The 18,473-nt window shown below is 42.9% G+C and overlaps 1 protein-coding gene across 4 annotated transcripts in view; it reads right to left on the bottom strand.

Annotated features, from left to right (window-relative positions):
* The window catches only part of SLC35F3 (solute carrier family 35 member F3), a 168,749-nt gene that overhangs the window by 28,543 nt on the left and 121,733 nt on the right, over positions 1–18,473 (bottom strand). For all 4 annotated transcript variants that reach the window (XM_061365673.1, XM_061365675.1, XM_061365674.1 and 1 more), the window contains one exon: positions 14,256–14,580. In XM_061365673.1, coding sequence (XP_061221657.1) covers positions 14,256–14,580 — 325 coding nt within the window. The remainder of the gene's footprint in view (positions 1–14,255; positions 14,581–18,473) is intronic.

Below are 18,473 nucleotides of genomic sequence, written 5' to 3'. Positions count from 1 at the left end.
CAGCCTGATCCCCCTGCACAACCCAGGATCTGTCTAGGGTGAGGGCAGTCCAGGGTGGTGGGGACAGTGACAAGTCACCCTGTGCTGCAGGCACCACCATGCATGCAGGCAGCAGAGCGCTCAGGGTGCCTTTCACCCGATCCTGGGGCTCCAGCTCTGTTCATTGGGAGGAGATATTTTCAGAGCAGCACCAGACTGCACTTGGAGACAGATGCTTGAGAATAAGCAGCTTTCCTGCTGCGAAAAAGCAAGTGTCAGCTCCCTCAGCAAACAAGCTGGGACCTGATCCTGGAGCCCTTGCTTTTCCACTGAGACCCAGAGGGAAAGATAGACATTTTCACACTCCAGTCAAGGGCATGACCCCACATTTACCTGAGAGCTAGAAAGCACAAAATTTGTGACTTCATTTTTCTTTCTTTTTCAGGTTTGTATTCCACAGGAGAGCTCCCAATCTGCAGGATACCGTATGAAGACAAAAGTAAACCAGCCTGCAAGATAACCTTGCTCTTGCAGGGTAAAGGGTCTCAGCACGTGCATTCAAATGGTGCATATGTGCACACATATATACACATGCATACATACGCACACAACCATAAGACACTTCCAACAGCTTTCACTATGGGTTCATCACTCCTTCCAACTGAGTTATTACAGCTTCACCACAGTCTTCAGTAAGAGCAGAGAATGCAGCAGCAGGACCTCAAAAACACTACCCAAAATATCCTGACACCTCACTGAGCCTCAGAGAAAAGAGTCACTCAGAGTCACAGTGCCCTGCAATATCCATCTAATCCCCCCAGTGTACATATCACAAAATCTGGCTTGTTTTACTGTCACTGTGCACCGGGTAAACTGTGTTAAATCTGGCTCTGTCAATACCGCACCTACGCAACTAGCATGAAGAGCTTCAGTGGCTGGGCTCAGCCCATTCTCAAACCCCAGTGTTCTGTGATGAAACGGAGCGAGAAAGAGGTTACTCAATCAACTTAAGGCCTTGAGAGAGAGGAAAATGCACTGAACAGTAGTTCGTATGGTTACTAATTTTAGTGTTGAGTCCGAATTCCTTTTCAGGTTGTTTCCTGGGAAAAGTGACGAGCAGCAATGCAGTTTCAGCCTCTGAGGTGAAGCTATTTGCTCAGAAACCTGGCAAAGGTGATGCCTGTTTGCTACTCCACTTTCTCCTGGATCTGTAGCAGTGAGTGCCACTCCTCCAGCAGAGTGCTGTTCAGATCCAGTGAAGGGACCTGAAGAACCTCACTGATTCAGGCATGCAAAACACCTCATAAGGTGTGCAGGGATCTCTCTAGGTGGCTGGGGACATCAGCTTTGGTATCTCCGACAGTTGCTGGCTACTTTCCCAGCTGGAGAGCTAGACAGCTTTGCTATGCCCATGCTGGGGCCATCCAAGAGGTATAGCCTGGTGAAATCTTGCTACAGCACCAAGGATTTACAAGCTCAAGAGCTGCAGAGTGAGCTGACCATGGGGAAAGCAGGTGGCTCTTTTGCTGATGGGATCCCACAGCAGGAATGGCAGCTTCTCTGTTCATGCAGAAATACCAGTGGCATTCAGCAGCAGAAAGCAGCTGAACCTGTCATCTAGCTGGAAAATGTTTTCCATCCCACTGTAAACCATCATGACTGCTCATTTACTAGTGCTGGGCTAGGATGATCAGCTCTTGTTGCTGCAGGAGAGCATGGGAGAGGCACAAGATGTGTTGTGAAAACTGTAAGGCAGCTATTAGGAATCAGTCAGGCATAGTGAGGATGACAGGGACATCATGATTTTTATCAAGTCTAACGGAAAAATCAATTAATTTAGTCTTGGAAAAGCGTAAGATAACAAAATTTCATCAACAAATCTCGTCTGGTCAGTGCTGTTTGCATCTTCAATTGGCAGGAAAAGGGAGTGAATGGAAACATAGGAGCAGTTACAGACTGTGTCCCTGTGGAGAACGGTTGACCAGGTAAGCATGCACTTAAACCAGGACATGTCTTTCAGCTGTCTGTGCTTTGTGAAGCATGGAGGGACTATGTTTAAAGCCTTGGGTGCGTTGAGTCCATGCTAATGAGCTTATCTGGAGGAGCAGGTTAGATCAGCCCTGATAAACCTAATTAAGATGGGCTTGCATTTCACCTGCTGCTGCCAGTCCTGCAGCCTATCTGTGTTTTCTAAGGATGGATCCACTCAGGCTTTACCTCTGAGAGAAAGGAGAGGCTACTGAGGAGGGAGAAGCACCTGCTGGAAACCACACATACATATTTATGCCTCTTTGCAGAACACGGCATGTGTGTCAGCCTTTTTGTGGGTCTGACCCTGTGACAAGTCTTGCCCCTCAGGAAAGAGCACCCTTCAGCAGCACTGAAAACCAGTACCAGCAACTCTCAACTGCACTAATTTAGTCAAATTAATTATTAAAGGTACAGAAAATAACACCAGCAGGGAATCAGCAGGGTTTGCTGATTACTCCCTTTCAATTTGGACTGTAAAAGTTGCTGGGGAGCTGGAAGCCAATTTCAAGTGACTTACACTAGTCCAGATTCTCATCTTCTCCAACTCCAGAGCTGCACTGACATGAGATATTTTTGGTTTGAAAAGCCTGTAAATGAATTGAGAATTTGGCTCACGGGGTGAGGACTGGATAACATGATGACAGAAGGGCTTTATAAACATTTATTATTCAAAATCTCTTCTGCAAACGTGAATACGCCTAGGCAATTATCTCACTTTAGCTGCAGATGGGCAATTTCGATGCAATTATTATGCACCTTCAGTACTACAAAGCTTTCAGTGCCATTCCTTTTGAAAATGCCTGAATTAGACAAAATGACAAAACTAATGAACTACTGCATCTTTTTCCTGTCAGCTGCACAACATCTAGTAGGTGCCATCAGCACGCGTCATGCAGAGGAGCTGGATGGTCATGGCTATTGGCCCAAAGGCAGGAAAATACCAAGCTTCCCACTGAAGATAATCCTATCTGAGGCCTTCAGTAGCTGAGTTACTTGAAGAGGGATGATCTGCCATTGTACATTTGGTCCCTGGCATTAGATTGATACCAAGACATCATCTGTCATCTCTCACTCAAATTTTCCTAATGAGGTGTTTCTACATGTGCCTAAAAATCTGTGCGCGTTTACTGTTCTGCACTAGGCAAAGGCTTTTTGCGTAACGAGACTCCAGGTACCAGCAGCATAAGTAGAAAGTGTCTGAAGCCACACTGACAAAAAGACCAGTTTGTTTTTAGCCCAATTGCCATGGAGGAAACACACTTGTCTCTAATTTCTCAAAACCACTTGTCTCTGGTTTCTCCCAGCAAACATATCCAGGAAGCCAGCTGGTTACTGGGACTGGGTTTGGTTTCTGGTTTGTTTTGTTGGGTTTTTTGTTTAGTTGTTGTTTTGTTAACCCTTAAAACAAAACAAAGCTCAAGAAACAGACAACATTCTGCAACTTGCTAGCCAGAAGTAAGGTCCACATGTGTAAGGGCAGTGTTCATGGCCAGGCTGGACAGTCTTGAGCGACATGGTGTAGTGTGAGGTGTCCCTGCCCATGGCAGGGGGGGTGGTACTAGATGATCTCAAGATGACCTAACTATTTTATGATTCTATATCCCACACTCAGAATCTGCAACCAGCCACAGGACTCAGCACATGAGCAACACCACAGTAAGCACACTGTCCATTAAAATCATATAGGATTTACTGATTTAGCTTAGCTTGTAGAAGAGCAACAAGAACTATCATTCATGTGAGTGTTACATTCAAGCAGAACTCGTGCAATCTGCTCCCACGACAGGCCACATTTGATCCCACCATCTCTGATTCCCAAGCATTCACTAACTACTCTTTTCTTGCTTTTCAGGCTACTGACAGCTCAGTTGCACATTGATAGGAACCATCCCCCTTGTTTCAAACACCTCACTCACTCTGTTTGATGTCACCTAGCTCTTTCCCCACCTTCTCCAATCTATATACGATTTAGCTGACCTTTATCATCTCCCCCTGTGTAAAAGTTATCCCTTTTATGTGATCAAAAGTCCAACTCTACTGAAAAAGCCATATGGAACTCGGTAAGGCAGAAAGTAACAGCACCATAGGGATGACCTGGAACTACAGCAGAGCACAGTTATTTAATTTTGGAAAACTTACGAGATTGATAAAGTTCTTTGTTAAATACTGTAGTAAGACTTTCAGAGGGTTGGCCTTAATCGCTGAAATTTCACGAGCAAGTGCAAGTCTGCAGGTCCATTAATGGAAGGCAGCTGATCATTTGGATGTACTTCACTGTACCATCTTTTGGGATAGTAATTCTCAACATGAAGTTTTTCTGCTTCAGCTCTCCAGAAGCAAAAGACACTTGCAAAAGAATAACATGTGAGATCAGGTGAATTTCAGCCTGGTCACAGCCTGAGATCCCCTCTGAAAGAAGGAAAGTCAAAACACATCTAAATAGTAACTAACTTGATACTTTTAATATTCACTGAGCCAGATCCTTCTCTGATAGAAATGAGCATACTGTCATGGAACCCAGTGGAGCTATGCCAGCTAGGGTCAAGTGCTGACTGGACCCATCACATTTAATATACAGAACTTCATGAAACACTGAAAATACTAGATTGTTAAAAATAAGTTAAGCAGAAACACTTTATAGTGGGGTTTATTTTATTTTAAGGTTAATAAAATAAATCAAATCCTCAGGGTTTGAATCAACATGGTTTTGCCTGAGGACAGACAAATATTTAAGATGAATCTCACAAAAAGGGGCAAACAGCAGCAGGGTGGGTACCATTCATGCCCCTACACATAAATTGAAATAATAATGGTTATGTCTCATTCAGTGTCTGTAGATCACTAATCATTAACAAAGAAAAAAGTAGATACGATGTGGCTCTGTGCTGAGCAGATTGGTGCAAGGACCTGCCTCCCCAGCAGCCAGAATTATTCCACGTTTCTATGAACTAATGTTCTGGATATCATGGTGAGATGGTCTAACAGCAGCCCCCTTTGTTAGATGGTGGAAGTATCAGAAAGCATTACAGAGCTGTAGGATCACTGTTATTCCTAGGTACTATTAAGAGGTACTGAAAGTAGAGGTGCAATTCTCACTATTTTCTAGTGTGCTATTTAATAGCAGAGCTTTTCATAGATGAAAATTTATCCTTCTGTACCTGGAACCCGGTATGTACTCTAGCTGAAAGCATAATAAGACTATTGAAGAAAGCTGAAAAAGCAAGATACAATTTTCAGTTGGTCTGGCTGGCGTCTACAGCAAATACACTGAAGAGAATTAAATAAAAAAAATCCCAATCCAAGTACCGTGGTGAAGAAAAACATTTTTTAGACGTATTTCTAAATTAATCTAAAAATTCTAGGGCAAATGCCAGGTGATACAGACATAGAGTCTTCCTGTAGCAAATGGACCCGGGCTTATACCATCCAAGGGCACCTTGTGTTAGCAATGAGCTGCACAAAGTTTTAGTGCTCTGTCACTGAAGGGACACTCATGATGACTTGAGATCCCTGGGGTTTAACATCTGCATCTGCTGAAAGAGATGTGAGATCTCATCCTTCATGGAAGGCTTGCTCCCTGTGAGAGTCTGGACTTTTCATTGAGGCAGTGGAAGGTTTTCAAAGACAGGAAGAAAATGTTGTAGCAGTCTCTAAGTGCTCATGTAACAAGCAGCTTCAATAAACAAGTAAACAGTCCCCCAGCCCTGAAGGAACATGATTGGTAAATTAACAAGCCACAAGCAAACGACACCAGCTCCATGTGGGGAAGTACTCAGTCAGGGATATGAGGAACAGGGAACAGATGAGGTAGCCACAGCGGACTTGGTTAGTATAGGCATGCTGAAGACAAGAGCCCCAAATGATATAGCAATGACCATATGACCACAAAGTAAATGAGGCTCTTTAAACTCACTGAGTTTTAGCCCTGACTCCAAGGACTGAAAAGCAGACCAGCAGGAGGGTTGGTTTTTTTCCACAGATAGGCTGTCTTCACTAACTACCACCCACAGCAGGTGAACAAGGTAATAAACCCAGATTCTGTTTGTGTTCTGTTTTGGATTGTATTCTTTGTTGGAAAGTTACTATTGAAAAGGTGGTTTAGCACTTTAAAACACAGAAATAAATAGTTGTACATGTGTGTGCGAGTACATATATATATGAAACTATCTGCTCATCAGTTCATATCTTATCATTGTTTCCCTCAAAAAAAAAAGAAAAAGCCCTATGGTTGTTTACAGACAACATTATGCAGTTGTTTGACAGGGCTGTTCAATTTATGACACCCTTTTTATATGCCTATGTGGATACCAACCTTCACCTTTGGCTATTTCTCTCTTTCTACCAGCTTATGGCTCTGAGTAACACCAAGACTCCTGCAGACCTGGACTGAACAGCCTCTTCAGCCAGGTACTTGTGCAGATATATGAGGCTGCCTTTTCACACAAACACAAACAATCCTGGGAAATCTGGACACGGTCCATAACCACTAGGCAGCTGGACAAAAAGGATTTTTCCACTTCTGTAGTACTGCCAGCCTCCAACACTTCTCACTGTATCATCCATCCTTATTGAGATTTGTTAATTACAGCTATGAAGTTTGTTGCCATATAGGCACTTTCCTTTTATAAAGCAGTTTTAAAGGTAGCTGCCTTCAAAATATTTTGATGCAGATCTGGGCTGAAAAATTGTGCAGAATTCCTTGTCATTCCTTCCTAAATTTTGTTGGTTTTGCTGGTGTTTAAAGAATATGTGAGAACATGTCTAGGATAGTCCTCACTCAGTGAGTCTGTGCCCTGGGTGTCAAGGTACTTGATATGACAACCAAGGTAAAACACTTTCTGCAAAAAGAAGATCAGCCATGAACTCTGTCTTCCATGTTATGGCGACTGGAAAAACAGCATATCCATGCTCACCTCAGTGATTCCCCATGCAATAAACATCATCACACACTCTTTTCCCTGTCCCTTTTTCTCTTTTGCCAGCCACAAAATCCAGTTACTTTTCTGCTTGTGTATGTAGCTCATACCTGGAGACAGGGAAGGGAGGAGATGACCCCTGAGGTCCCTTCATCCTAGCCTGCTTTGGTTCCACAGTATAGATGGACTTGTTTTGAGGTGTCCTGAGAAAAGCCCTAGCAGCACGGAAGCTTGGCAGATTGCTCCAATAACGAGAGGAAGAGCCCGCTAATGAAGCACAGTTTAACTACTGACCAGAGATCATTCAGTACTGCAAGGCACAGCATCTTTTCCAAGCAGAAGCCATTACATAAACACATTGTTTCATGCCCTGTCTGCAGGTAACAAGAACAATTATTTCTCTTTCTAGTCCTTGCCTCAAGCACCATTACCTCATAGGAGGCATATAACGTAATTACTTCACAGCATCAAGCCACAGCAGAGAAGACAGAAGTAATGGAAGAAGACGACAAAATTACAGGACACCACTTAATTCAATCACCCTTGGAATAGTTTTGCAAACCAAGCTCAAGATTAAAGAACATGTATTTCTCCTGATCAAGCAATATCCAGTTTTTATTCTCAATTAGCACAGATCTAAAAGGCCAGAAGAGGTGATCCTCAACAGATGAAGGATCTTCAGATTAAAAGAAAGCTTTTCACCAGCCATAAACATTAAACTCTTTTCAGAACGCCATGGTCTGAAATACACAATCTCCAAATATAAACTAGGAGGCTAAAATAGAAATGACTGGTTTCCTAAAGAACAACCCACAACCATTTTCCCACAGAAGCTAAGACACAAGCTCTCAAAGGCAGTGTTAGCTACCTCCTGTTTACCTTACATGCCTCATGTTTGTTCTATGCTGTTAAGTATTTGCTCTCTTCATGCACTTTAGGAAGAAACTGGGCACTCAGCTCCAAGCCAGCAGTGCTGGGGTATTCATCATGGCACTGAGGAGCTATATGTGGCAAATTTCCTTGCTCACCTAACCTCTGGTACTGTCTTCAGTGTGTAGAGAAGACTTAGGTAAACAGGAAGTTACTCTAGAAAAACTCTGGAGCTGCAGGACCACCTATTTTCTCAAGAACAGGCAACCTATAAAGCATATTTTTCACAGTTAGCAGATAAATTTTGTTTCAAGACCCACAAAGAGCAAGAAACCATGACATTAATCTTCAACTTACCTAAGAAAACAAGTCTCCCCAAGGAAGCAACTGAAAAGATGACCTACTGATCATCTGGCAATAATGCAGCACAGCTGTACCATGCCAAGGTATAGCAATGAGAAGCCACCTCCTATGGGATAACACAACCCTATCCCACATCCCATGGGGCCATGCTTTCCTTTTCAAAAGAGAAGATGCAGCAGCAACCACAGGTTTCACCAGGAAGAGATAATAACTTTGAAAACCAGAAGTTATCAACAGCAGTTGAGCTCTGTGGCTTGTTTCAGCTGAGCTAAGCCCAAGTGATTGCACTATGATGGAGCTTGATACTATACACACAGCAGGTGTGTATCAGACAGACTTCCACCAGCACTGCCCTTACTACACACTACTGTTCCAGCAGAAGGCTTCACTACTGCTGCTACTTGCTAATAGTACAATTTGGCCTTGTTTTCAGCTACAAGTGCAGATTCAGTGCAAACAGTCTGAGAAGTGATAGAGTAGCTCATCAATAACACATCACCAACAACAGTTCAGACATCTGGAGGAGAGACTCAGAGGACCACGAGTCTGCTTGCACAATATCCACACATTCTTTTAATTAATTGCTTCAATATCAAGCACAAAGCTAAGTCCTGACAGACTGCTGTAGAGAACAAACTGGTATAATCTGGAGCTACTCCTGGCTTGTATCTAACTCGAGTTAAGAATCAGATGTCATATCTTTTAATTTCAAGGGTTCTTTTCATTCTTTGGTTGTTGGTTTTATTTTCCCCCAAGAAAGTAATGGGAACTTGAATTATAAAGTGATTTTATTTTGAGAAACACAAAGTAAATAGGTATTATTTTAAGGCTAATGTACTGAATTAGACAAATAGAGTTTATAGAGTGAGGGTTTTTGAAAACATACTTGACTGGGTGACATTTGCCAAAAACACTTGCATTCATCATGTCTTGATGCCTTTGTAGCTTATTTATGACTCTGTTGATGCTGTCTGCTCTGGTGGTGAAGCTCCCACCTAAGTAGTAATATAAATCAGTAGGATGCCAAAAGTCAACCACACTGCAACATTTTACTGCTGCTGTGTATGAGAGACTCATGAATACAAAATGCTGAAAATCAATAGTAAAGAAGAATTCAGTCTCGCCAAATCAGGCTCTGACCTTCTTTCCCCTTAGAGCTGCGTGGTGACCAGGCAGCTGCTTACCAGTGCAGTCTCACTGGGTTCTCTGCCTGCTGCAGAAGAGGAGGTCAGTGCCATGGTGCAGTGTGTTGCACTTTTGCTTTAGTCAGGATCAAACTAATGGACCCAGCTCCTGGAATAGCTGGAAACGCCATGTTAGTGCTTTGTCTCCTCTGTGCTAGCAGAAATACATATGAAATACCTTTAGAAACTGGCCCACATTCCCCTGGACATCATGTGAAACTATGGCACCGATCATTTTTGGCCACTGAAGAACTGACTTGATTCTGAGCCCATATGCATATAAATCAAAAATGATTCTTGTGACATTAATGTTGGTAAATCAGACTAAGTGAGATCTACTACATTAGACCTCTACTGTTGTCGCTCCCAGTATTCTGGTTCCATTTAAAGAAATAACTACATTTTGGTGTCATCTGCAACTTTTTTCTTCTTTTCAAAGAAAAAAATCTTCAAACTCTGAAAGATTAGTGGCAGCTAATTTGGGGACAGTGTAAACTAAAAACTGACCCAGTGAAAAAGAATATGTTAAAATATGCAGGTTTAAAGCTGTAAAGATCAGTGGAGGTATGTGCAATGATTCTTTCATTCACCCAACACATTAGGTGCATTCTTAGGTTGTAGAAGAGATTTAGTTTTAGCTTCTGGTGTTTTCTTTAGCCCTAGTGCTTTATGAAATAAAAATCAAGATTTAAATGATAAACAAATAATCACACAAACCATTCTGGAAAGTCCTGCGGTTTCCTTCTCAAAAAAATCATCAGATAAGACTGTACCATCAGAATAATCAAGCCTTCTGAGGTATCCTCCTAAATTGTGAACACAGCCCTCTGCTATTCCCCCAGTTGGCACACACAGAGTGAATCTTTCTGAAAGGTGTGTTTAGTCCTGCCTAGCGATACACAAAGCTAAGCAGCATCTTACAGAGATTTTAATTTGATCTTTCATGTAGCCAGTGAACTTTAAGCCTAGTGCTTTTCATTTATGTTACCTCATAAATTAATAATGTAGGTACGACGGAGGGCAGCTCATCAGATTAAATGTGTCATTTTAAAAGGCAATTTGAAAGCAAAAAGTATAAAGCTGAAACGAAGTGCTCTCAGACAATCCATTAGGCGCATAAATCATTACATGTGTTACTTTGGACTGGATGATGGTTGAAATGAATGATAATTTAGTTACTGTAATTTTACTTTAAGCTAGAAAGCACCTGCACAAGGAAAAAGCAGCAATGACCCTGGTGTGCTCTTCTGTGGCCTGCCACAGCTCTCTGCGTCACTACCCACGCACAGAGTCCTGTGCCAGGGGTGTGTGGCACCCTTGATAGTGAGCATGGCATAGCTTCTCTCTGAGCAGTCTACACCTGGGCACAATTCCCACTGCAATTCCCAATGCACTCCGGCAGTTGATGGAGCTGCACAGGGAACCTAAAGCAGTTTTGACATGTGATTCTGTGATTCCATGAATGCATGGGTTGTTGTTTGCTTTGGAGAGTGACTGTCTCCCCATGCTGGGGACGCAGACACTGACAGTCTGCTCCAGCTTAAATAGCGTTCCTTACCATGCAGTATATGGGTCAGTCAGAAATACTTAACACCTTACATTACAGCCTAATACTCAAAATCTTGTAAATAAACTGAATAAACCTGCTCTTAAATTTAATGTACTACTATAAAATTTTGGTGGCAACTTTATTATCATTATATGTGCTATAAAATGAGGTAAAAAAAAAATAAATCTGCAGCTTTAAACTGGTTTGTGTCCATTACAGGTATGTTCTTCTGTGAGACTAAAAAACCAGGAAAATTCATATATTTACAGCATAGTATATATACATACTGGTACAATATAACAGAACTTTAAAACCACAATAAACCATATAATCTCCACTGAGGGACTGTACAGCTATTCACTGTTGCTACATTTTGTTATCCCTGTTTTGTGTATTTTTCCTAAAAGTATCTGTTCTTTATATGCTCTTGAACTGCACAGTGAGGTCCTGCTGGTACCAAAGCATGCCTGCTGGCTTAGGCCCTGTGAAGCCGCCCACTGAGGAAGAGGAGGTGGGAAGGTACTGCCTGTGCCATGGTGAGAGGAGGCTGAGCTGCCCAGTCCTGAGGAGGAGGAGGCGGCTGCGCAGGTGTCCTTGGGGAGCTTAGCTGCCAAAACACATTAGGTGCCTGTGGATTTTAGCAACCTGTGTAGGCAACATCTGAGAACCCCTTCCTTTACTACCTCACTGCTAAGGTGACTTAGATGTCATTTTTCCACCTCCTGCTACCACCTTTTCATTTATCTTCTTGCAAATGCCTTCCAGAAAGCTCAGATAATACATAAAATATAGATGAAAGTGAAGGATAAAGGAAGCAGAAACTGATTATACAAGTTTCTTCTTAGTTCTAGGTCAGAACTGTCTTATAGTAACTACCCAGAAGCCCACAAAATGCCTCCCTAAGTTGCCCAGCTATGCCCTGAGGTCAAGCTTTCCGGAAGATGGTAATGCTCTTATAAAGCTGCAAAGTCTCGGTATATGTCTTTCTTTCTATGCATATTTTTATACATACACAAAATATGCAAAAAAGGGGGAATAATTAAGAGGGGATGCTGGAATACAATGCTTGGGTTTTCTGACATACATGCATGTGACAGCCATAACAGAGGAAGCAGATGAACAGTTACTCTTTTCACAGTAATTTTTAGTGCAGCACCACTGAAAGGTCTCAGTTTAGACAGCGGACATGCTGAGGCAGACACGATGTAAACACATGATAGGGGAGGCCTCCCTCCTCCCTAAAGAACTGTCTCATCCAAATGAACAGAGTACAAGGAGATCAGATGTCCACAGAGACTTGCTCAAAACCACAGAATAAACCTGCAGCAAAGCTAGGAACCAAAACCATATCTCCAAATGTCCAGGTCTACCCTGACACCAAAGTAACCCTATCAAATCTGCTGGTCAGAAGCACAAATGCAGGTTCTTTACTAAGCCTGCTGTAAGCTTAATTTTAGTGATGTTCCCCTGCATCCCAAATAGGCTGCATGACCTCCTCTTCAACTCAGCCATCATTTAATTGAATGGAAGACATAAAACTACCAACCATAACAATTAACTGCAGCAACAATGTGTATAATGCTCTGGTTTTAACCCCAGGGATCTGGCAAACCACAACTGCTCATTCCAGAATTCAGCAGTATTTAAAACATTATCTGAGGGCAGATGGAAGAAAAATACTTAAAACCTAAAGAAACAAAAAGGTAGTTCATTTGGGGCTAGCATTTGTTATTGATTCTAGATTAAACTTGCTTTCTCTAACCTCTATACTTCTCTCGTCTCTGAAGCAACCATGTTTACTGAGGAGTAAACAAGTACAGATTGAACACTGAAGTGCAGGAAACATGACATATTATAAAAATGCCTCTAAAACCATGGATGCTGCTCTAGGACCTGCACCGAACAGTAGATTTCCTTTATCTGCAGCCCACAAATAATTCTGAAGATGAAGAAACTGTAACAATGGCTAAGCAGCAAAATTTCAGCATTGATAACCTTAACCACAGTCATCTGAGGTGGAGCATTTCCCAAGTACCCTGGTTTCTTAGACTTTTCCTGTAGTAAGTTTCCACCTCGCTGCTGCACAGCTGGAAGCTGAGAAATGTGCACTTCTTACTGTTTACTTTCTGAGTTACTTCATTAAAAGCCTGTGAGCCCCACTGTGTAACAGAAGGGGAAAACATTGTTCACATCCTTCCATGTATCGGGGAAGCTCTCTGACACAGGACATCTTGATGGCTGAGTCATCCCATCTGTCCCAGACACCTCTCGGGCCAAAATGAGATGAGCTGAAGGAGTGCTCATCAAGAGGTGGTTCTTTAAGCAGCTTGAGCATCCTCAGCCTCTCACAGAGGACGGGCACTACAGCCTTTGTGAGTTTGGCTTGCTCTGAAGACAAGGTGTGATGAAGAAAAAGTGCTGGCTTTGGTTATGACTGCGCTTCCTCCCGGAAATAAACACAACAGCTCGAGTTTAACCGGGATCAGAGCTTGGCCTTTGATGTCAGGGGCATAATGCCAGGAAAATACTGCAATACTTTTTACTTGGCTGATCAAGACACTGCACTAGTCCTGAGTTTGGAACAGAAAAGCTTACTGAGCTTACACAGAAATTGGCGTAAAAGTCAACTGTGGGTAGAGGAAGAAGGTATTAATAAAAAAATGATGTTCACAGAGTATTGAACAGAAAGCTCTTGAGAAGTAATTGCAGCAAATGTGGACTTTCACTGTGTGACTTCTATGCATCGGAAATAAACCAAGATTTCTTGCTGTTGCAGTGAAATTGTATTAAGAATAATAACATAGCACCTAGCACAGAACATACAATTAATTCAGAACATCCTTTAACGAACCTGGAAAGCAATTCAAGTTTAACTGACATTTGAAGATGGTTTGAAGGCTGGAGCACCTCTCCTATAAAGGCAGGCTGAGAGAGTTGGGGTTCAGCCTGGAGAAGAGAAGGCTCCAGGGAGACCTTAGAGCAGCCTTCCAGTACCTAAAGGAGGCCTACAAGAAATCTGGAGAGGGACATTTTACAAGAGCCTCTAGGGACAGGACAAGGGAGAGAAGGTAGATTTAGATTAGATATAAGGAAGAAGCTCTTCCCTGCGAGGGTGATGGGGCGCTGGCACAGGTTGCCCAGATAAGCTGTGGATGTTCGATCCCTGGGAGTGTTCAAGGCCAGGTTGGACTGGGTTTTGAGCAACCTGGTCAAGTGGAAGGTGTTCCTGCCCATGGCAGGGAGGTTGGAACTAGAAGTCGCTTCCAAACCAAATCATTCTGTGATTCTATGACATGAATAAAATATCTGCTAGACATAGAGCAGCATGCAAGAGCCACAGGGGAAAAACAAAAGCTCCCATACCTGTATCTTTGCTTCGGAGACTGCTTTTCAGCTGACTTAAAAACATGTCCAAGATAATATAAAGGAAAGAATAAAAAGTTCCAGTTTGTTGCAAACCACGTTAGAGTGAAGGGTGCATCGAATTTCTTAAAGGTCAGTTTTGCTAGCTGGGTTGAACCTGACCAAGAGGAGCAGACACCCAGGACCATAGCCACACCCCAGACAATCTTCTTGAGCTGAGTCACGGAGCATTTCCAGCAACAGCGGTTCACCCTTCCACCACCTTCCACCCCGGCTTGCATCTGTGCTTCGGCTGGGGCTGGAGACTCCCGGGAGCGCTCATCCCCTGGGGAGAAGAAAACACAAGGCTTACTAAGGAAAGCCAGTCTGCATTTTAGTTTTCAAACCCTAGGCCCTTCTGCAGTCACGCGGAGCTTTAGCAGCAAAAGAATCCTCCAGATCTTGCCACAAAATGTCCTTTGTTTTTAGATCATTGCAAAGCCTCTGGTTCAACCGAGACGTAATTACAATGCAAATAATAATTATCACCTCTAGATTTAGAAGCCACTGGGTAAAATTGAAATGAAAATTACATGTTGCTCTGATGTACGGAGAAAGGCTTAACTCACCACTTAAACTGATGCTGTTAGGACGTGTAAATGAATGAAAAATACACATCCAGTTTAATAAAGCATCAAAGGGGATTACAACAACATTTAGAATTGTTATTGTCTTGGAAAATGTGGAATTGGACAGCTTATGGAATATGGAGTTTCTTAAAAGGAGAGGGGGGACAATGTATTTAATTTTGCCATTAAGCATGATCACAGCAATGTAAATAGTACGATTAATACTGAACTTGTACAGCCAGGCATTTCAGTGATCTCTAGAGAAACAGCTCTTCTGAGGCTGTAGCCAGATGGCAAAAATTGGACCAACCCACAGGCTGCCCTGGAGAGCATCTCGGAGTAGGCGACTAACTATTTTTTATCTCCAGCCCTGCACCAAATGAGACTGGACTGGAACTTTGCCCCAGTATATAACTGAGTCTACCATGCTGCTGGAAATTTCTTCCCTAAGAAACCTCTTTCCTCAAATCCTTAAACATGAATTGGTATAGCCCTGCTATCATACCACTATCAGGAGATACTGTATCCAGCTTGTGACTGAATGAGCAAAGTGAGGTTAGGGTGGTTAGGTTCTCGCGGAGGTCAAAATGTGCTGGAGACCTCAGCAGCAGACCCTTTAGGGCTTTCTGACTGCCTTACTTAGATTCACCCCATTCACATGCAACACTCAGCAGTGACTTGTCTTAAAGGATGATTCAGTTGAGTTGGTCCATTCACTTGAAGGAGGATGGATTAGTAGTTCGTGTTGAAAGCCAGGAACCTACAACTTCAAAAGTGTCCAGAGGTCACTGCATGCACTGAGAGGTGAAAAGAGAAATGTAAGTGCAGCCACGACAATGAGAGACTGTATAACTGCCAAACATTTATATATGTTCAGCGCAGACTAAGAGAGAGCCATACACAAAAATCCTTCCTTATCCTGGCGAGAATCAATATTTCGAATGGAAAATTGCTTAAAAACTTTTATTTCAGGTTAACCTAAATTTGTATTTATATGAGCTAATACATTATTAAAGAAAAGGATTATTCCAATGGAGAAAATTATTTACTTATTTCCTTATAGATAACAAATGCCTGATCTCACTAAGATCTGAGTTTGCCTAGTAAACCTGTATTTCGTAACAGGAAATTCTGTGGCCTCTGGTGTCTTAAAAGAGTGAATAGCAGCACAGGTATAAACATCTGGTCTTTTTGAGTGGCTTTAAGAGAGCTGAGCACTTTGCTGATCTCCAGTTATTTCAGTAGAAGATTGTGTGGGCAGCTTTCTACATAATAGGAGATGCACGAGCAGGCCAATGAATTATCCAAAGTTAATGTGGCTTTGTATTAAACACCTAATAGAAGGGCTACTATTACCTCCTAAATGTTACAAGAAGCTAGAACTGAGAAAAGGCTGTCTGTGGACCCTTAGCTCATTTAAAATCATTTGAATACATTTTCTTCATAATACACTGCTTGTCACTAATACTTCTTGCCTCACTTGCTGCACAGACCAGTCAAGGATAAGTTTACCAGACAACAGTACATTCATTTCTTCTAACTTCACCGTCTAATGGTTCAATACTCTTTGCTCTTCACCACACAAGTCCCATAATGATTATTGATTTTTTTCTTTCCTCTCAAGCTTTTCTACTAAGCGTTGTCACTGAAACACCAAACTCTTCACACACCCTAACAAACTCCAGCATCCTTCCCACAGACCAGGGGTGTTGCTATGCACAGAAAACCCAAACTCAGGCAGCCAGAGTGCCAAGCAAGAGCTGTGTCAGTGCAGAGAACAGCCTTCCTCCACTCACAGTTTACATCTTTGAAACTACCTGGAGAAGTAGGCACTGCTGGAAAGTAGTGAAGGGGAAAGGGACCTGGGGGCCCTGGTGGACAGGAGGATGAACATGAACCAGCAATGTGCCCCTGTGGCCAAGAAGGCAAATGGCATCTTAGGGTGCATTAGAAAGTGTGTGGTTAGTAGGTCAAGAGAGGTTCTCCTCCCCCTCTATTCTGCCTTGGTGAGGCCGCATCTGGAATATTGTGTCCAGTTCTGGGCCCCTCAGTTCAAGGACAGAGAACTGCTTGAAAGAGTCCAACGCAGAGCCACAAAGATGATTAAGGGAGTGGAACACATCCCTTATGAGGAGAGGCTGAGGGAGCTGGGTCTCTATGGCTTGGAGAAGAGGAGACTGAGGGGTGACCTCATCAGTGTTTACAAATACGCAAAGGGTGAGTGTCAGGATGATGGAGCTAGGTTTCTTTCAGTGATGTCCAGTGATAGGACAAGGGGCAATGGGTGTAAACTGGAGCATAGGAGGCTCCATGTGAACATAGGAAAAACTTCTTTACTGTGAGAGTGACAGAGCACTGGAACAGGTTGCCCAGGGGGGTTGTGGAGTCTCCCACATTGGAGATACTCAAGGCCCGCCTGGACAAGTTCCTGTGTGATGTACTCTAGGTTACCCTGCTCTTGCAGGGGGGTTGGACTAGATGATCTTTTGAGGTCCCTTCCAACCCTTGGGATTCTGTGATTCTGTGAAAAGTTCCTCCTTCTAGAAGACAGCTAGCAGGGTACTTGCTGTACCTGTCTTCTCTGCAGTTATTCCAGCAGGAAATCGGGATTTAAACCCCTCCTGCTAAAGGTATTTAAGATTAGTGAGCATGCCTTAAGCCACTAGGGTGTATGGTATCTGAAGATGAGTAGGTGCTCTGAATCATAATATTGAAACTGTGTTTTCTAAGATCAGATTTGATCACTGAGACAGCAAGTCTGTCCCTCTGGCCTAGTAGGGGGAGGAAAGGGGGGAAATCATGGCTATACCATCTGATGCACCAGACACTCCACATAAAATAATGCAGTGTTTGATGGACACCCCACAACATACACTGTGGTGAAGATCTTATCCCGACCAAGGATGAAGATGATGCCCACACTGCTCCCCTTTTTACTGTGCACATATGCATGAGTCAGCAGTTCATGTGGACAACTCGCAAGGGAATCACTCCCTTTTAACTCCATGTCAATGACTCCTTATAAAATAAAGCTGAACTTTACTGATGCTTTCTCAGCTCCACAGGCAAAATTACTTGTCCAGGTATATTTAATTTTGTATTAAATACACCAACAGAAACATGAACTTTCAGCAAAAGACAACATTGCATGTATCACATCTAAAGTGATCTTGCAGCTCAACAGTTAAATTTTTAGGGATGTTCATTCTTTGGATGCTTTCACATGGTGGATGAAGTAAAAACTTATGCCAGGTATGATGGGTTTCATGATGATGGGTCCCGTATTTTGTGGTAATACCACTATCCTAGTAATACACAGTTACAAGCTGAGGCTTAAAGCATGTGTCAGTGTCTGTGGTATCTGTCAGTGAAACTGTGTCATGCCCGTATCATTTCCTGTGCTGCTTGAGGCCTGGATGCCAAATGAGCACAGCCTTTTCTGGTGGCACTGTCCTGGAGGATATCTGGGACACAATCTGCCCCCAAAAGCCAGCCTGTCTTTGGAAGAGGTGGACACTACAGATGTTATACACCCATGTGGTCTCATCTCTCATTTACTCTGACGGGGACTTGCCTGCCAGCTGGCATGTATAATACTTAGAGCTGCAGC

Source organism: Neopsephotus bourkii, unplaced genomic scaffold (assembly GCF_033783945.1).
Source record: "Neopsephotus bourkii isolate Nb327-2 ecotype Australia unplaced genomic scaffold, CSIRO-AGI_Nbou_v1 NB_1292, whole genome shotgun sequence".
In the NCBI taxonomy this organism is placed as follows: Eukaryota; Metazoa; Chordata; class Aves; order Psittaciformes; family Psittacidae; genus Neopsephotus; species Neopsephotus bourkii.
Note: the sequence above shows the minus strand (reverse complement) of the source record. Positions and strands in the feature narration are given on the sequence as shown.